We start from the raw sequence: 21,205 nt of genomic DNA on the forward strand, positions 1-21,205 counted from the left end.
GTTACAAGAATAAGACCCTCGATATTTATTGGAAAGGAGCACCAAGAGAACCTTGCACTTTCACAACCCTGTGAAGTTCATAATAACGTATTTTATATTTAGCCTAATAAACTGTATGGTTGGTTCTCCGACTACGACTCCTGAAACATCAAACCAACTTACTTTGATATAATGGTTATTATATCAATATGTGTGCATAATTAATTTCACCAACACAAAAATATCCCACCATGTTGAACAAACAAATGATCTGTCGGGAAATTGTACAGACATTTCCTGTTTCCGTCACAGCTGTTATGATTTTTTTTATAAGGTAGGACTTTACCCATAAAAACTCACACAATACTTTAACAATAATTTAATGAGGCGAACCTGAGGATAATCTCTACCCTGTGATTAATTGAATAACCCAATGTATAATAATAATTCGCATTTTGTGTGCTAGTGAAAATAATCAAAGGAAAAATGTAATGGAATACTGCTGTAGGCCTGCACACATACTAACAATCAAGACATTGGTTGGTCATATACATTACATCCCTGACTGTTGTATAACCTGAGAATGAAAAGAGTTACAATATAAATAATTTAGAACCATGTTAGTGGATACTGGACATTCAGGGAGAGGAGCAGTCTTTATTGGTCAATGCACCTGGCTTCCACATTCACATTTATTACACGTTAAGTACAAGGGAATGGACACCATTTACATTCTTTATTTTACAAAAGCAGGATGGATCTAGTAGTAGATACATTTTCAGGCCTGGGAATCGACCTGGGAAATGACTCCTCTCTTCAGCCTCTCTGGAACAGTGTCAGGCCCAATCACAGGAACTCTTTGAGGTATCCTCTTTTCCCCATTGTTTTGAATGTGTCTTCATACTTTCTGTTCTGCCTCCCCATCCTGACGTGTGACATCATAGGGGACAGATGGCCATGGGTCCAGAGTTCAAGATCCAGCCGAGCCGGCGGCCAACACCTTCCATGCTATTGCATTGTGCTGGCATCAGGCTGCATAACCATATGCTCCTTGTGCTTCCTGCAAGTGTGGCTCAGTGGACATGGAGACCACCGGTGACACTGCCAGACCAAGTCCCAACTCTAGTGGAGCTCATCACTGGAGTGACGGGAAACCTTCTGCTCTTTGACTTCCAGTACTTCATCTGGCACCTGCTGCACCACTGGTTGTACATCACTTTCCATCCACCACAACTACTCAGCTCTCTTTGTTCTGGCTACACAATGCCTGGGAGGGTGGAAGCTGGTCACAGTGTGCTTTTGGACCACCCTGAATTCTGTCATCCTGAGATGCCACCTTCTCACCACATGTGTCTTTATGGTGCTCCATGTCTATGTGTCCGTGGAGGATCACTGCGGTTATGATTTTCCTTGGTCCACATCTCATCTGATACCTTTCAGTATTTATCGAGGGCCCATCATGATGTGCACCATCAGAAACTCAACAAGAACATTGCACCATACTTCAGCCACTGGGATAAAATATTTGGAACACATGCTGATTTTAGTTTCTCTTACTCTTACTCAGAGCCGGTGACGAATATATTCTTATGATGAAATTCTATGAAATTTAATTCAAACTAAATGATTATGAGAAATAGACCTCTTTAAAATGAAATTATATATTTGAGACCTGTAAATTAACTGAGTGAACACTAAGTTATCCTTCTCTACTTTGGGTTGTAGAACTCATTGGAGTGAATTCTGTTGGATGTTATGGTTAAAACTGTTTTATTATGCAATGGAAAAACATATATAAACTTTTCCATGTTCTTCATAATTAATACATGTATATAACATATATATTTATCCATGTCCCTTTATTCAACCTGCCAGTACACCCAAAGTATAATAAGTTTCTCGCACCCCAGATCGGGTCGAGGCATAAAAATAAAAAGTACCATCAATTGCAATTCTCGCAACGTGATCTATGTGATTCGCTGCCAGTGCAGCTCATTTTACATAGGAGAGACCTCAAGGGAGTTACACACTAGAATGGGTGAGCACCAAAGTGCCATTCGATATGCTGACCCCAACAGCACAGTGACCCTCCATTTCAAATAGCGGGGACACTCACTTTGTGAGTTATTTTAGTTTGGAATTGAACAAGTCAGCAAAAACAAATGTGGTGATGATGTTGACAAACGCAAAGTCCAGAGAGACGTTCTGGATCCATTCCTTAGAGACTTTAGTCCCCAGAGATCTTAACCTAGGAAAGGACTATAGTATGCTTTTGTGAAGGGCCCCATCCCTTTTTTGGACTTATTTGCACTTAATGTTTACACATGGAGGGAGCTTAGACTTCTGTATCTCATCACTGGGTGGAGACATTGACCATAGTACCCCACACCCTGAGTACCACCCTGTACCATTCCATCTCTCATTAGCACCACCAGCTGAATAGAGTTTATCCCTAATCGTCTTCCTCATGCCCTATATCAGGAGTGGGCAACTCCAGTCCTCGAGGGCCTGATTGGTGACACACTTTTTCTCCATCCCTAACAAACACAGCTGATTAATCAAATTGCATTCTAAACTGAAGATCATGATTAACTGATTACTGGAGTCAGGTGTGTTAGCTGGAGCTGAGGCAAAACTGTGACACCAATCAGGCCCTTGAGGACTGGAATTGCCCACCCCTGTCCTATATTAACTTGTCCATACCCTTTGTGTTTATTCTGAAGGCCGAAATGTCAATCCTTTCAACTTGCTTACTAAAACCTATAATTGTTTGTGGTGAACCATCTCCTAGACTCACTTTGGTTGAGCACCCACTCCTTTCCATTCTAGATCAGTCAGTCAATCACAATTTATTAAAGTAAATCTGTAGGAGCAGTCAAAACCGTGCCTCTAGACCTGAATCCTGGCCCCTTGATTTAAATAATTGTCGCTGAGGCCGATTTTTTTTATCACTCAGCCAAAGATATTAACATATGTTCATCCAACGTCTGCCATGTTTTTGGATATAGTTATGACGTTATCGCTGCTTCCTGTACTTCCAGCGCTAGCAAAGATTACGGATATACTGACAAGATACTCGTCTCTCCTCCCAAACAATAGGAGTCGTTGTCCACAAAGAAGCACGGTGGGGTGTCAAGCTTTCGCCTATTCCTCTCTTTGGATTGGTGGATACATATAATTACTTTAATACATTTCTGAATATTCGATGAGGATTTTTGACATGAGGGTACAGGACTTCTGGTTCTCTCTGAAACATGGATAAATTGTTCTGTCTCTGACAAAGACATTGAAGTAAATTATTATAATTTATTTGTGACTGATTACAAAAAACGGGAGCAGTGGCCATAATGTAAAATCTCATTTCATGGTGTCCCAATCTTTAAATATTTTTGTTCCCAATAAATGCGATAACCTGGTTGTCGATGTGTCAATAAACCAGAATACACATTGTTGTTACTGGGATTTACCGCCCCCCCTGCTACCATGGTGGATGCTATTAATGCTATATCAGAGTGTTTAACACATTTTCTGTACTCGGAGTTGGTCATTTTATGGGATTTGAATCTGGACTGGCTATCCCGGCCTCAGATGAATTTAAAAGTATATGCATTGATTTTAATCAGACTGAATTGATCTCAAAACCCACACGGCTAAATGTGAAAACCCCTGTTGACTCCTGATTTAATTCTTACTAATAACCCCAGTAAATATTTGTATAATGGATCATTTGCATATGATCTCAGTGATCATTGTCCCATAGTATGTATTAGAGATACGAAACAGCAAGTTTTCTCCTCAAGGGTTTTTACATGGCATGTTCTTACTCTGATTTAGCCACTGTCTCCAGTATTCCTGACCCTGAGTTGGCTTTAGAATATGCATCCACCATATTTATTCCTCTGGCAGATAAACATGCCCCTTTTAAACTACTCAGAGGAAAAGTTAAAATGCCTAGTTAAATAAAGGTTAAATAATAAAATAAAATAAATATATATATATATATATATATATTCAGTGTCAAAGATAGCTCAGAACACTAAGTGTTAGATCTTTCTGAGCTCATTCAGATGAGAAATCAGATCAGGGCCAAAGGAAGGAAAACAGACTCGTAGTGGACTGGCAGTCTTTCAGACAATAGAGAAACAGATGTACTATCTAGATTAAGAAAGCTAAATCCAGTTACTTTTTAAGCTCCATCTCTGTTGGAAAACAGGGGCCTCCCAAGTGGCACAGCGGTCTAAGGCACTGCATCACAGTGCTAGAGGCATCACTACTATGAAATAACACAGATGGAATCATGTAGTAACCAAAAAAAGTGTTAAATCAAAATATATTTTAGATTTCTATTTCTTCAAAGTAGCCACCCCCTTTGCCTTGATGACAGCTTTGCACACTCTTGGCATTCTCTCAGCCAGTCTTGAAGGAGTTCCTACATATGCTGAGCACTTGTTGGCTGCTTTTCCTTCGCTCTGCAGTCCAACTCATCCAAAACCATCTCAATTGGGTTGAGGTAGAGTGATTGTGGAGGCCAGGTCATCTGATGCAGCAGTCCATCACTCTCTTTATTGGTAAAATAGCCCTTACACAGCCTGGAGGTGTGTTGGGTCATTGTCCCGTTGTAAAAAAAAAGATAGTCCCACGAAGCGCAAAGCAGATGGGGTGGCATATCGCTGCAGAATGCTGTGGTAGCCATGCTGGTTAAGTGTGCCTTGAATTCTAAATAAATCACAGACAGTGTCACCAGCAAAGCACCCCCACACCTCCTCCATGCTTAATGGTGGGAACCACACATGTGGAGATCATCCGTTCACTGTCACAATCATTGGAAGCATACTAGGACCAATGTGCAGTGTTGGGTTCCACATCTTTTTATTTAAAGTAAGTGAACCATAAAACAATAACGACTAACCGAAACAACAATGCAGTGCTAACATGCAACTACACATAAACAATATCCCACCAACACAGGTGGGGAAAAATGCTACTTAAATATGATCCCCAATTAGAGACAACGATTATCAGCTGCCTCTAATTGGGAATCATACAAATCACCAACATAGAAATACTAAACTAGAACCTCACATAGAAAATATAAACTAGAATACCCCCCAGTCACGCCTTGACCTACTATACCATAGAGAAACAAAGGCTCTCTATGGTCAGGGCGTGACAGTTCACCTAGTCTGCATCTCACAAAGACACAGCGGTTGGAACCAAAAATCACACACACAAATCTAAGTAAAGGAATGGAATTAAGAATATATAAATATATGGACGAGCAAAGTCAGAGCAGCGTAGATTAAAATACAGTAGAATATAATAGAATATAATATAGTATGAGATGACTAATGCAAAATATGTAAACCTTATTAACGTGACTAGTGTTCCATTTATTAAAGTGGCCAGTGATTTCAACTCTATGTATATAAGCAGAAGCCTCTAATATGCTAGTGATGGCTGTTTAACAGTCTGATGTCCTTGAGATAGAAGCTGTTTTTCAGTCTCTTGATCCCAGCTTTGATGCACCTGTACTGACCTCGCTTTCTGGATGATAGCAGGGTGAACAGGCAGTGGCTCGGGTTATTGTTGTCTTGATAATCTTTTTGGAGGCCTTCCTGTGACATCGGGTGCTGTGGGTGTCCTGGGGGCAGGTAGTTTGCGCCGGTGATGCGTTGGACAGACCGCACTACCCTCTGGAGAGTCCTGCGGTTGCGGGCGGTGCAGTTGCCGTACCAGGCGGTGATACAGTCTGACAAGATGCAGCCCGACAGGGAGGTGCTACCTCTGCTGTTTCCTGAATTTCACGATCATCTCCTTTGTTTTGTTGACGTTGAGTGAGCAAAACAAAGGTGACTGTAACAGTATAGCTTCCGTCCGTCTCCTCGTCCCAACCTGGGCTCAAACCAGGGACCCTCTGCACACAGACAGCAGTCACCCTCGAAGCATCGTTACACATCGCTCCACAAATGCCGCGGCCCTTGCAGAGCAAGGGGAACCACTACTTCAAGGTCTCAGAGCAAGTGAAGTCACCAATTGAAACGCTATTAGTGCGCACCACTGCTAACTAGCTAGCCATTTCACATCCGTTACACTCAACCCCCTTTTGACCTCCTCCTTTTCCCGCAGCAACCAGTGATCCGGGTCAACACCATCAATGTAACAGTAAAGACTTGACGTCTGTCCCCTCGCCCCGACCTGGGTGCGAACCAGGGACGCTCTGCACACATCAACAGTCACCCTCGAAGCATCGTTACCCATCGCTCCACAAAAGCCGTGGCCCTTGCAGAGCAAGTGGAACCACTGCTTCAAGGTCTCAGAGCAAGTGACGTCACCGATTGAAACGCTATTAGCGCAGACCACCGCTAACTAGCTAGCCATTTCACATCCGTTACATGACTACCTCATGGAGCTGGTTGACAGAATGCCAAGAGTGTGCACAGCTGTCATCAAGGCAAAGGATGGCTACTTTGAAGAATCTCAAAAATATTCTGATTTGTTTAACACTTTTTGTGTTACTACATGATTCCATATGTGTTATCTCATAGTTTTGATGTCTTCACTATTATGGAAAAATAGGGAAAATAAAGAAAAACCCTTGAATGAGTAGGTGTGTCCAAACTTTTACTGGTACTGTACAGTGCACACACACACACACACGTATATACAGTGGGGAGAACAAGTATTTGATACAATGCCGATATTGCCGGTTTCCTACTTACAAAGCATGTAGAGCTCTGTCATTTTTTATCATAGGTGAAAGGGATTTCTTCCATTGACGGAGAGGCGGACCAAAGCGCAGCGTAGTTATTTTGATTCATGTTTTAATAAATCACTTCACATGAACAAACTAACAAAAACAAGAAACGTGAAAACCCAAAACAGCCCTATCTGGTTTAAAACACAGAGACAGGAACAATCACCCACAAACACACAGTGAAACCCAGGCTACCTAAGTATGATTCTCAATCAGAGACAACTAATGACACCTGCCTCTGATTGAGAACCATACTAGGCCGAAACATAGAAATACCCCAAAACATAGAAAAACAAACATAGACTGCCCACCCAACTCACGCCCTGACCATACTAAATAATGACAAAACAAAGGAAATAAAGGACGGAACGTGACAATAGGTACACTTCAACTGTGAGAGACGAATCTAAAACAAAAATCCAGAAAATCATATTGTATGATTTTTAAGTAATTAATTTGCATTTTATTGCATGACATAAGTATTTACATTAGAAAAGCAGAACTTAATATTTGGTACCAAAACCTTTGTTTGCAATTTCCGAGATCATATGTTTCCTGTAGTTCTTGACCAGGTTTGCACACACTACAATCACTACCAGTACAGTCTGCGCGAGGACGTCTGTTGGGAGTTGGCCTGCAGAAACACCACTCTCACATTCAACCAGCTGGTGGACCTGTCCATCCGGCTGGATGACCTGCTTGCTACCCACGGATGTCCAGATCGGGGTCGGTTGATTCCGTCCCCCAGCACCACCGCTCCAATGCCCATGGAGTTGGAAGGTGCTGCACTTAGGGCGACCGGAGGAGGAGCCGTTCCATGCACCATCTGTGGCAGCAGAGGGCACACTGCCGGTTGGTGCTGGGGAGGTTCCTCTGGGAGTCGAGGCAGCAGGCAGGGCACTCATGTGTCACCCCAGGTGAGTCGGCACCAGGCTCACCCAGAGCCCCCTGTTGCTCACATGTTTTTGTTTATTAATTTTCCTGAGTTTTTCCCGCATTCCCAGCATAAGGTGCTAGTAGATTCAGGCGCAGCTGGGAATTTTATTGACAGATCATTTGCCCATAGTTTAGGGATCCACATTGTTCCTGTGGATATGCCCTTCCCTGTGCACGCCCTAGATAGTCGACCATTAGGGTCAGGGCTAATTAGGGAGGCCATCGCTCCACTGGGCATGGTTACGCAGGATGGTCGCAAGGAGAGAATCAGTCTATTCCTTATTGATTCTCCTGCGTTTCCAAAGGTGCTGGGCCTACCCTGGTTGGCCTGTCATGACCCCACTATTTCGTGGCAACAGGGGGTTCTCACGGGCTGGTCACGAAAGTGCTCGGGGAGGTGTTTAGGGGTTTCAGTCAGTGCTGCTACTATGGTGGAAAGTCCAGACCAGGTCTCCACCGTGCGCATCCCCTCTGAATATGCCGATTTGGCTCTCGCCTTTTGTCAATTGAAGGCGACTCAATTACCACCCCATCAACGGGGGGTGTGTGCGATAAATCTCCTGGTAGACGCAGCACTTCCCAGGAGTCACGTGTATCCCCTGTCACAAGAGGAGATGGCGGCTATGGAAACAAACATATGTCTCCGAATCTCTGGGGCAGGGGTACATTCGGCCTTCCACTTCACCTGCCTCCTCAAGTTTCTTTTTTTGTGAAGAAGAAGGATTAAGGTCTGTGCCCGTGTATTGACTATTGAGGCATCAACCAAATCACTGTGAGGTACAGTTACCCGCTGCCTCTCATAGCCAGTGATATCGAGTCAATGCGCGGGACGCGCTTCTTCACAAATTTGGATCTCAGGAGTGCTTACAACCTGGTGCTTATCCGGGAGGGGATGAGTGGTAGATGGCATTTAGTACTACCTCAGGGCACTATGAGTACCCCGTCATGCCGTACGGGTTGATCAATGCTCTTCCAGGCCTTTGTAGATGAGATTTTCCAGGACCTGCACGGGCAGGGTGTATTGGTGTATATCGAAGACATTCTGATATACTCCGCTACATGCGCCGAGCATGTGTCCCTGGTGTGCAGGTTGCTTGATCAACTGTTGGAGCATGACCTGTACATCAAGGCTGAGAAATGCCTGTTTTTCCAACAGTCTCCTTCCTAGGGTATCGCATTTCTACATCAGGGGTGGAGATGGAGAGTGACCACATTACAGCCGTGCGTAATTGGCCGACTCCCACCACGGTAAAGGACGTGCAGCGGTTTCTAGGGTTTTCCAACTACTACCGGAGGTTTATCCAGGTAATGGCTCCCATTACCTCACTGCTGAAGGGGGGACCGGTTCGTTTGCAGTGGTCAGCTGAGGGCTTTTGGTCAGCTGAGGGCTCTGTTTACCTCAGCTCTCGTGCTGGCTCATCCGGATCCCTCTTTAGCGTTCATAGTGGAGGTGGACGTGTCCAAAGCAGGGATAGGAGCCGTGCTCTCTCAGTGCTTGGGTACACCACCAAAGCTACGCCCCTGTGCCTTCTTTTCGAAGAAGCTCAGCCAGGCTGAGCGAAACTATGACGTGGGGGACTGGGAGTTGTTGGTTGTTGTTAAGGCTTTGAAGGCGTGGAGACATTGGCTTGAGGGGGCTAAACACCCTTTTCTCATCTGGACGGACCACCGCAATCTGGAGTACATCCGGGCGGCAAGGAGACTGAACCCTCGCCAGGCAAGGTGGGCCATGTTCTTTACCCGTTTTGTTTTCACCATGTCCTACAGACCGGGTTCCCAGAACACGAAGGCACAGAGGGTTCAGACACAGAGGAGTGGTCCATGGATCCCACTCCCATACTCCCAGCCTCTTGCCTGGTGGCACCGGTAGTGTGGGAGCTGGACACGGACATCGAGCTGGCGTTACGTACAGAGCCCACTCCCCCCCAGTGTCCAGCTGGGCATCTGTACGTTCCATTTGATGTCCACGACCGTTTGATCTATTGGGCCCACACGTCACCCTCTTCTGGTCATCCTGGCATCGGTCTGACATTGTGTTGCCTTAGTGGGAAGTACTGGTGGTCCAGCTTGGCTAAGGACGTGATGTTTCCTCCTACTCGGTGTGCGCCCAGTGCAAGGCCCCTAGGCACCTGCCCAGAGGGAATTTACAACCCTTATCCATTCGGCAACGGCCGTGGTCGCTCCTGTCGGTGGACTTCCTGATGAATCTACCTCCCTCACAGGGTAACACCACGATCCTGTTTGTTGTGGATCGGTTTTCTAAGTCCTGCCGTCTCCTCTCTTTGCCTGGTCTCCCTACGGCCCTACAGACTGCGGAGGTCTTCTTTACTCACGTCTTCCGGCACTACGGGGTGCCTGAGGATATAGTGTCTGATTGGAGTCCCCAGTTCCCGTTGAGGGTCTGGAGGGTGTTGATGGAACCTCTGGGGGTCTCGGTCAGCCTAACCTCAGGTTTTCACCCCGAGAGTAACGGGCAGGTGGAGAGAGTAAACCAGGATGTGGGTAGGTTTCTGCAGTCTTACTGCCAGGACGGGCCGGGGGAGTGGGCGGCGTTCATATCCTGGCCAAAGATGGCCCAGAACTCGCTCCGCCACTGCTCTACCAACATCTGCCCTTTCCAGTGCATACTGGGGTACCAGACGGTTCTGGCGCCGTGGCATCAGAGCCAGATCGAGGCTCATGCGGTAGACAACTGGTTTAGGCGCTCGGAAGAGACGTGGGATGCCGCTCATGTGTACCTTCAGCGAGCCGTGAGGTGTCAGAAGGCCAGTGCAGACCGCCACCGCAGTGAGGCCCCGGTGTTCACACCGGGGGACCGGATCTGGTTCTTGACCCGAAACCTGCCCCTCCGCCTGCCCTGCCGGATGCTGGGTCCGCGGTTTGTGAGGCCATTCAAAGTCCCGAGCAAAGTGAACAAGGTTTGTTACAGTTTACAGCTTCCCCCAGATTACCGTATTAACTCCGCGTTCCATGTGTCTCTCCTCAGGCCAGTGGTAGCTGGTCCACTCCAGGAGTCTGAGCTGCGGGAGGTTCCTCTGCCCCCTCTGGACATCGAGGGGGCCCCGGTGTATGCAGTCCGATCCATACTGGACTCGAGGCGTCGGGGGAGGGGCCTTCAGTACCTCGTGGAGTGGGAGGGGTATGGTCTGAATGAGCGATGCTGGGTGCTGGTGGAGGACTGTGGGATTTCCACCGTCTCCATCCGGATCGCCCTCCGGGTCGTCCCAGAGGCCGGTGTCGGCGCACAGCTGGAGCTTTGCGTCAAGGGGGGGGAAGGGGTACTGTCACGACTTCCGCCGGAGTTGGTCCCTCTCCTTGTTCGAGCGGCATTCGGCGGTCGACGTAACTGGCCTTCTAGACATCACCGATCCACTTTTCATTTTCCATTTGTTTTGTCTTTGGTTTTTACACATCTAGTTTCAATTCCCCCATTACATGTTCATTATTTAACCCTCTGGTGTCCCCCATGTTTGTGTGCGTGTTTGTTCTATGTAGATGGCTGATTCTGTCGGCTGGTATTTTGTGCCGGGTTTTATACTTACGCCCGTTTATTCGTGGTACCGGTATATTTCACGCACTGTTGTATTGTTTCTATACTGGTGTTTTTTTGTGATTTAATTACCTTGTCCACGCATCTCAACTCTCCTGCACCTGACTCCTTTTCACCAGTTACCCAAAAGCCATGACAAATAGTTATCTTTTGTTTGTTTTAACTCCCACCCTTCAGCTCCACTCAACTGCTTACATCTACCGCTTAACACTATCCGTATTGGATTTCTATTTGCCATATATTTTTCAACTGTGCTGTGATGTTTCAAAAAAGTTCTGAATCTTTCTATTCTCATAGTTTCTACAGATTGTAAATTAAAGAATTAAAGACAATCATTATTTTACCTCAGCAGGCTTTTTATTTGAGAGAAACAGTGAATTAATTGACTCTGGTCAGTCAGTCGACTTCTCTTCCTTCTGCCATTCTCTAGCTGACTTGAGTGTTAACCCGTCAACTTCTAGTTGTTTTCATTTCAACAGTTTACTACATGTAATGTGCTAGATGCCTTGCTTAATTTTAAGATACACTTTTTTTTAATCCACTAGGGCTGATGTGCTTGATCCATTTTTGCTGCAGTTCTCTGCTCCCCTGATTGCTGAATCATTAACCCATATTTTTTATCCCCAAGGTTTGGAAGGTGGCCCATGTATTCCCCCTTCACAAAGGTGGTGACCCTTGTGACCTAAATAATTATAGCCCTGTTTCTAAACTTTTTCTCCAAGGTAAAATATTAGAATCCTGAATAAATCTCAGCTAAAATGTTTCTTATCTTTGAAATGAATTCTAAATGTACATCAGTCGAATTTTAGACCAGGTCATAGCACTCTCTGCTGCATCCCTGGTTATAAATGATGTGTTTAACTGTATGGTTAAAAGGCAACATTGTGCTGCCCTCTTTATTGACGTGTCAAACGCTTTTGATGCTGTTGATCACTCACTGCAAATTATGAGGCTTTCCTATTGGCCTAGACCAGGCTGCATGTAACTGGTTAACCGCTAACCGATCGGTGTGGCCCCGTGGGACGGTTGAGCTAACATAGGCTATTGTTATTAGCATGAGGTTGTAAGTAACAAGAACATTTCCCATAGACATATCTGATAGACATATCTGATATGGGCAGAAAGCTTAAATTATTGTTAATCTAACTGCACTGTCCAATTTACAGTAGCTATTTCAGTGAAATAATACCATGCTATTGTTTGAGGAAAGTGCATAGTTATGAGCTTCAAAATGTATCAATAAACCAAATTGGCACATTTGGGCAGACTTAATACAACATTTTGAACAGAACTACAATGGTTCATTGGATCAGTCGAAAACTTTGCACATATACTGCTGCCATCTAGTGGACAAAATCTATATTGTACAAACCTGGAATAATACATTATGGCCTTTCGCTTGCATTTCAAAGATGATGGAACAACAACAAAAAAACAGTTTTTTTTCTTTGTATTATCTTTTACCAGATCTTATGTGTTATATCTCCTACATTAATTTAACATTTCCACAAACTTCGAAGTGTTTTCTTTCAAATGGTATCAAGAATATGCATATCCTTGCTTCAGGTCCTGAGCTACAGGTAGTTTGATTTGGGTATGTCATTTTAGGCGACATAAAAAAAGAGGGTTAGATCCTTTTAATCGGTGTTATTATACACACCGCAAGGATGACCAGCTCATCGGGTCACATGACATACAGCTGGTTTATGTGATGCTAAGACTCCGGTGTGTGGGAGAAAGAATCCACTCCAGTCAGGCATGGATTGTAAACGCAGGAGGATATAGCCAGTTAGTTCACAAATACGTTTTTACTGTAATAGAGAATCCTTATTTTAAACATGGGTCAGTGTGGTATTACCTCATCAAAGACAGTGCTGGTCTTTCTGAACCTCATTTTTTGGGTAAGTTAAGACGACATCTGTGTCGTTCGAGAATGCGCAAATTCTCATCCACAACATTATACGCAGCAACCTGCTACTTACTACCATTCAATGCAACCTAGGCCATGTGTCTGTTTGTCTATTTTTATCTTCAATATACTGTTTGGGCCTTTGGGTTACTACATAGTGCAATGTTCTTGCAGTCATGTTGCTATCCCTTTTACATGTAACTAACGTTAGCTAGCTGAACATTTCCTTTTGTTCTCTGCCTTTCTTTGTCTGGTTGCTTTGGCTACTGCGGCTAGAATCAGGGAGTTTCATGCTGGGCTTCTGTGCCCCCTTTGTCCCAGCCAATGTATTTGTATCTTTCTAAATGCCCATTCCCATAAAATGAAACGGTAGCCTAATAGCCATACTGTAAGTGGGTCCTCAACATAAAGTGTTTTGTTGGCAGCTCTTTTTCTAAACTTCCATATGTTAGGATATAAAGGGAAAGGGGGACACCTAGTCAATTGTACAACTGAATGCCTTCAACTAAAATGAGGCTTGAGAGCAATTAACACAATGGTCTTTGCCAGTCAGTAAGAAATCAAATAATTCCAATTTGAAGGATTGAGTTATTATAATGCCAATGGGATGGTTGTAAAGTTGTATGCTTTTGTGTCAGACAAACATGTCTTTTAGCTCATCCTTAGCCCATAGCATGCTCAAGATTGGCCTCTGAGGCCACACTGATTTGAACCTTTTTTTTTGTTTTATAATATGTTTTTTTTTTGTGTGTGATTTAATACTCTCTCCCCCCATAAAACAGGCAGCAGCAGGGATTTTGTGCTATGTTGGAGCCTACGTGTTCATCACCTATGATGACTACGACCACTTCTTTGAGGATGTGTACACCCTTATCCCTGCTGTGACCATAATTGCAGTTGGAGGCCTCCTTTTCATCATCGGTCTTATTGGATGCTGTGCCACAATACGAGAAAGCCGCTGTGGCCTTATAACGGTCAGTGCAGGGCTCTACGCTGATGTTTTTTACAGGGAGCACGTGTGCGCATAAGTTGAAAAATGTAGGCTCACACAAAAATGTAGGCTCACACAAAAATGAAATGTAGGCTCACACAAAGAAATTTAGGAGCACAATGAAAAATATTTGAGGTAACAACGTTTTCTTTGTAGTAATGGTACGAGTGTGACTGTCATGAATCTGCGCTCAATGTATTCCCAATGGCACTCGGGCTTCGGTGCAGTGAAGTAATCATTGCAAGTAAAATGGTTGCGCTTTAGAGCCCTGCAGTGAATGTTGCCTTATCCTCTACTACTACAACATTTTAACTGGTCTCAGAACTCCCTCAGTAATCCTGTTGGCCAGAAGACTGGCCAGCAGAGAGCTTTTGTATCATGTTTTTAAAAATAATTGTATTTCACCTTTTATGTTGGATAATCCTTCATTAAAGTGTTGATTTAAATGTGACTTATTTCCCATCTTATAGTGGGTTAACTGCCTTGTTCAGGGACAGAATGACAGATTTTTACCTTGTCAGCTCGAGGATTCGATCCAGCAACCTTTTGGTTAACCACTAGGCTACCTGCTGCCCCAAATAAATGCTGGAGATCTTAAAATGTTCCTGTCTGCCTTAGGGACTCTTTTATTTTCAGGAGTTTCTTACGTTTAATTCTTTCTCTTTTCACCACAGTTTGTCATCATTCTCCTGCTGGTGTTTGTGACTGAAGTGGCTGTGGTGGTTCTTGGTTATATTTACAGATCGAAGGTGTGTAAGTGAAGTACATATTGATCAAGGTTACATTTGTGAAAATCAGATTTTGTTCAGGATACCAATTATCTGGATATGTTCCAATGTGAAACTTTTTTCATTTAACAATATAAAAAATGTTCTAGTATGAAATGTATCTTTTATATTTAGTCTTCCCATGAATGGAGAAAGTGTTGTCTTAAGTGGTGATTCACTATAGTAGCCTAGTATTCATCAGAATGCATTGAGGTTATGTAAGATTGTCCCGTTAAGCCCAGTAACCTGTTTGTTTACAGGTTGAAGATGAGGTCAATCACTCCATCCAGAAGGTGTACAATGAGTACAATGGCACCAATGCAGATGCCTCAAGCCGTGCCATTGACTACGTGCAAAGACAGGTGATAGAATGTAACTTGGGCAATTAATGTTTTGTGTAACAGTTAAGTTATTTAAAGCTGTATTGAAATGATCTAGTGTTAACCATCACCATTTGTCATGCCTGCAGCTCCATTGTTGTGGAATTCACACTTACTCAGACTGGATGAACACACGCTGGTTTAATGAGTTTCAAAACAACAGTGTACCAGTGAGCTGCTGCAAACCTAATGTCAGCAACTGTACAGGCTCTCTAGCCCGTCCTGGAGACCTCTATCCAGAGGTACGAGATTGTCCAACACATACCTATGCTTTGCTCTCATGCATAACATTCACATTGATTCTCTTACACAATGTACTGTTTGTGTGTTTCCAGGGATGTGAAGCCCTTGTTGTGAAGAAACTAAAGGAGATAATGATGTATGTCATCTGGGCTGCACTGACGTTCGCTGCAATTCAGGTACAGAACCAATTCCATCATCCCTCTTTCGTTCAACTAATGGATGGGTTGTTCCATCATGTGACCCCCCCCCCCTGCACATCCCTATGGTATGACTCATGAAGTGATTCATTATGGAGGCTGAATGGGCCTGGGTTTGCCATTATTATGTCAACCCCCAGCCACACTCCACCAGAGCCTCAAGGAACAGGGCCTAGAGGGGACTGTTTCGTGGGGACAGGGAAAATGCATATAGGAATTTCTGGAAAAGGGGAAATGGCATGGCCACAAGGACATCTCAAACTAGGCTAAATGGAGCCTAAAGGAAACGTCCCCTGCCAATTTGCATTGACTTAATATATTAGTTACTTTGATTTGTTATAATGTTCATAATCAGATTCTGGAGGCAGTGGGAAATTGAGTGGATTAAGACTGCATGTCATTTGTTGGATTTACCCCTTTTCATTCCGTTCATTTGACTACCAGGGGGCTGCTTTTGGATGGATGGAAGACATGGATGACACTACACTGTAGCTCAGTTGGTAGAGCATGGCGCTTGTAACGCCAGGGTAGTGGGTTCGATCCCCGGGACCACCCATACGTAGAATGTATGCACACATGACTGTAAGTCGCTTTGGATAAAAGCGTCTGCTAAATGGCATATATTATTATTATATTACTTCAACCCCTGGTGTTTTCCTTTCCTAGGTATTTGGGATGCTGAGTGCCTGTGTGGTGCTGTGCCGTAGGAGCCGTGACCCTGCCTACGAGCTTCTCATGACAGGGGGAACCTACGCATAAGGAACACACACACCTAGGTTCGTGGCTTTGTCAGTGGGGGATGGTTCACTGGCTTGCCCAAGCTCAGGTCTCCTCTGCTGTAAGTTGAAAAGCTCCTCACATGGTGGCTCATACTCCACAATGGTGATGGGTTAAGTGGTAAAAAAAACGGTTTATTTACATGCTATGTAAGTTGGTATTTTGTTACTTTTTTTTCAAAAAGCCACAAGCCAAATTCTTAAATGGTGATTAAACAAGTTTTTTTTTGTTATTTGTTGCTCTGTGATATGTGACAAATGATATTTGTTGCGCTTAAGTTTTACCTGTGTACCTCGAACAACAAGGATGAGGCCCCTGTGAATGATAAACCTACTGTATGGAATATGTGGACTGAATACTTTACTCATATCAGTTTGCAATATGTGTATGGTTTTGGAATATTTTATAAATATTTGCATTTATCAAGTAGCTGAGTTGAACATTTCCTGTGTGTGAGGTTGCCTTGTGCTACTGCTTTGTTTGGCCCAGACCTCAACCTTCACCAGCACCATTCTGTTTCTGATGAGAAGCAGTTGAACTATAGACGATATACAAGTCAATGGCACTGCGTCGGCCCACCAGGAATGGGCAGTAACCAAAGTGCAGTCAATTAACTGATTTGCTTTGCAAGAATGTGGGCATTTGATTAATCCACATGCACTGTTACTAAAATGTTCTGTTGTACTTTCTGTGTGTCGTTGAGCACACTCGTGGTATGTAGGCCTAGTTATAAAATTTGATTTTTAAGAAATGTAGTCATGTAGAGAAAAAGAAACCAGAGATGGGGGGACTTTAACAAGGAAATAAACTGTATTCCAGCCAGAAGACTTTGTAGATTCATTTATTTCTTTCTATATTTCACAAAAATATGCTCACTTTTCTCTGCACACAACCAAGACTGTAGCCATGGCTCTCTTGTGTGGACATGAGAGCTGTATGGTTTTCTCCAGACAAAGCACCCTGATGTTCATACACTAATTGTCTGAGAGCTGTTGTCATTGGCAGAGCCAGTGAGTCACATCCTAAACCACTTTTGTGGAAATATCTTTCCCAGGGGGAGGGAGAGCTGGCTTTAAGTGATTCATGTAGCCATGCTTTTGGTTAAGCACAGAGTCCGATGATTGGGCATGTCTTAATCTTGTTATTGGGACAAGCCTTGTCATTAGATCGTTTAAATTGGGTATCAGGGTGCCATAGGCCGGTTCTACCTTGTCTGTATTAAAGCTACAAATGTCTAGCTACTTGCAAAGTTTCTCTCTTATGCGTTAGTTAACAGTTAAACAGTAATTGTATTTGTACATTGGGACTTTGAGGCAGGCTCTTAGTGACCAGATGCCTTTGAACTGCTCCCAAGTGGCGCAGTGGTCTCAGGCACTGCATCTCAGTGCAAGAGACTCCACTACAGTCCCTGGTTCAAATCCAGGCTGTATCACATCCAGCTGTGATACAGCCTGGATTTGAACCAGGGACCTTAGGGTGGTGCACAATTGGCCCCGCGTCGTCCTGGGTAGGCCGCCATTGTAAATAAGTATTTGTTTTAAAAAAATGTTAAACTAGTTGGATCAGTCTGCACTGTAATGTGATTTGTCTTGAGTCACAAATGGACAGCTGCTTGTGGGGTTTCCAAATAAGTATTGGATTTACTTGCAATGAAGCCTGTAAAATTTTACATTTTGTATTTGTATTACTGAAAATGGAGTCAAACAGCCTGGCTGACCTATGCAAAGAACTGACAACCTCATTTGCTTGTCCACTTTATGCAATATAGCTGGTAAGAAATATTTTATATAAACACTTTCAAAGCTAGAGTCCTTCATAAATACATGGGGATTAGAAGTATCACCCTAAATCCATCTAAGCCATTGTAAGCCATTGTATTTTCCTGCCAATTCTAGCATGTGGACAGTATATCCCACTTAATTGCTCAAACACACAAGTAATATTCAATACTAAAGAATATAAATAGCTCTGTGACTACAGTGTGCGAGTGCACTTTGCAGCTGTCCTCGCTACAGTATGATTCCTAAACACACGGGTCGTTCCTCAAATAGAGTACATTTTGTGTAGTCTAATGTGGTCAACTATTCATTTCACATTCTGCCATAAAAGCACATGTTTCACTTCACAAATAATAACATATTGTAAGTGCCCATGAAGTGTCATTAAGTAACTGGGTTGACCGTAATAGTGTTGAGGTTTTCATCTTAAAGCTGCAATATGTAACTTTTTTTAGGGACCTGACCAGATTCGCAAAGAAATGTGAGTTATAGATCTGTCATTCTTTATTGAAAGCAAGTCTAAGAAACAGATATGTTCTATCTGTGCTGTTCTATGCTTCCCAATCTTACATTTTGTTTTTGCATTTATTTACTTTCATTTTTGTATACCAGCTTCAAACAGCTGAAAATACACATTTTTGATTATTGAAAATATATTTCATAGCAGTTTAGATGGTACAACGATTCTTTACACTATACTTGCTTGTTTTGTCACAAATACTGAAATTGGGCTAACTGAATTAGAATTTGAGCAACCAAGAATTGGCAGAGCCATTTCTGCATAGTGCATCTTTAAATCAGCCATAAATCCCATTGTGACATGTGGAATTGAAGCTTGTTGTGTGCAGCAATGAGGGGCAATTGAAGCTTCCAAAACATTTTTAATTATTAAAACATTCCTAATTATTAAAACATTCCTAGCCTATCTAGGGGTAACGGGGTTGACGTGTTATGCTTGACATGCTCAGTTTTTACCAGAAAATGTCAAAAAATAGAAACTGCTCACCTGCTTTTACACTATGTTTTGACTATTGTAAACTCAGCAAAAACAGAAACACTCCTTTTTCAGGACCCTGTCTTTCAAAGATAATTTGTAAAAATGCAAATAACTTCACAGATCTTCATTCTAAAGGGTTTAAACACTATTTCCCATGCGTGTTCAATGAACCATAAACAATTAATGTACATGCACCTGAGGAACGGTCATTATGACACTAACAGATTACTGACGGTAGGCAATTAATTAAGGTCACAGTTATGAAAACTGCAGATGTGGCCAGGGTAATAAATTGCATTGTCCGTACTGTGAGACGCCTAAAACAGCGCTACAGGGAGACAGGATGGACAGCTGATCGTCCTCGCAGTGGCAGACCATGTGTAACAACACCTGCACAGGATCGGTACATCCGAACATCACACCTGTGGGACAGGAACAGGATGGTGGCAACAACTGCCCGAGTTACACCAGGAACGCACATTCCCTCCATCAGTACTCAGACTGTCTGCAATAGGCTGAGAGAGGCTGGACTGAGGGCTTGTAGGTCTGTTGTAAGGCATGTCCTCAACAGACATCACAGGCAACAATGTCACCTATGGGCACAAACCCATCGTTGCTGGACCAGACAGGACTGGCAAAAAGTGCTCTTCACTGACGAGTCACAGTTTTGTCTCACCAGGGGTGATGGTCGGATTTGCGTTTATCGTCGAAGGAATGAGCGTCACACCGAGGCCTGTTCTCTGGAGCGGGATCGATTTGGAGGTGGAGGGTCCTTCATGGTCTGGGGTGTTGTGTCACAGCATCATCGGACTGAGCTTGTCATTGCAGGCAATCTCAACATTGTGTGTTACAGGGAAGACATCATCCTCCCTCGTGGTACCCTTCCTGCAGGCTCATCCTGACATGACCCCCCAGCATGACAATGCCACCAGCCATATTGCTTGTTCTGTGTGTGATTTCCTGCAAGACAGGAATGTCAGTGTTCTGCCATGGCCAGCGAAGAGCCCGGATCTCAATCCCATTGAGCACGTCTGGGACCTGTTGGATCGGAAATATCTGGGAACTTGCAGGTGCCTTGGTGGAAGAATGTGGCAAGAACTGGCAAATCTGGTGCAGTGCACGAGGAGGATATGCACTGCAGTACTTAATGCAGCTAGTGGCCACACCAGATACAGACTGTTACTTTTGATTTTGACCCCCCCTTTGTTCAGGGACACATTATTCAATTGATATTATTCAAATATCTGTGGAACTTGTTCAATTTATGTCTCAGTTGTTGAATCTTGTTTTGTTCATACCAATATTTACATGTTAAGTTTGCTGTAAATAAACGCATTTGACAGTGAGAGGATGTTTCTTTTTTTGCTGAGTTTATGTTTGTTTGTTTCAATGTCAAATATTTTAAAAGGCAATAGTTTCATGGTCCATTTTAAATGAAAGCTCAGTTCACGTAACAGGGTTGACCTTAAAATCAGGGACAAATCACATTAAATAAATAATCATCTTCAGAAATGACTGTCAAAGCAACAAAATAACTAGGTCTTTAACAATGATGGTGAAATTGTGGGGTTAAGTGGGTTAAAACCTCAGATGTAAAGTCCACTGTTTAGGTGACCTGCATGGTTCTGGTACCAGTTTCAAATGTCATTTTAGCTTATAAATGCATGTGGCCACTGTAGATCGAAATGGCTTGCATTGAGCGGTAGCCCTGATTCTCACGGACACAGGAGTATATCTTTAATGTCTGTGTCGAGTAAACTCCAACTGTGGAGTAGGATCTGACACCACTTGAAGCTGGGAGGACCCTCCTACCATTTCATTTGATCTTCCGACTGTCCAACTCCTGGCTGAACCCTATGTTACAGCCACTGACTAATGGGGCTTTAAAGACAACTTGGAACTCGAAGAAAAAAAAGGTCAAATCATGATGTCGGTGATCTTCAGGTC

At 43.6% G+C, this 21,205-nt stretch overlaps 2 protein-coding genes across 2 annotated transcripts; both read left to right on the top strand.

The window, feature by feature from the left end:
- Window positions 1-733: 733 nt before the first annotated feature.
- On the top strand, window positions 734-1,670 carry ch25hl1.2 (cholesterol 25-hydroxylase like 1, tandem duplicate 2). Its single transcript, XM_046361236.1, is given in 4 exon segments — window positions 734-941; window positions 944-1,202; window positions 1,204-1,433; window positions 1,436-1,670. Coding segments are annotated over 4 exon segments (834 nt in total). The 3' UTR covers window positions 1,573-1,670.
- An 11,231-nt stretch (window positions 1,671-12,901) lies between these two features.
- tspan3a (tetraspanin 3a) lies at window positions 12,902-17,308 on the top strand. The gene is made up of 7 exons (XM_046314634.1): window positions 12,902-13,120; window positions 13,911-14,102; window positions 14,794-14,868; window positions 15,147-15,248; window positions 15,356-15,508; window positions 15,602-15,685; window positions 16,373-17,308. The coding sequence occupies exons 1-7, from the start codon at window positions 13,058-13,060 to the stop codon at window positions 16,463-16,465; spliced, it is 762 nt and encodes a 253-aa protein (XP_046170590.1). The 5' UTR covers window positions 12,902-13,057; the 3' UTR covers window positions 16,466-17,308.
- The last annotated feature ends 3,897 nt before the right edge of the window (window positions 17,309-21,205 follow it).

Source organism: Oncorhynchus gorbuscha, linkage group LG01, assembly GCF_021184085.1.
Source record: "Oncorhynchus gorbuscha isolate QuinsamMale2020 ecotype Even-year linkage group LG01, OgorEven_v1.0, whole genome shotgun sequence".
In the NCBI taxonomy this organism is placed as follows: Eukaryota; Metazoa; Chordata; class Actinopteri; order Salmoniformes; family Salmonidae; genus Oncorhynchus; species Oncorhynchus gorbuscha.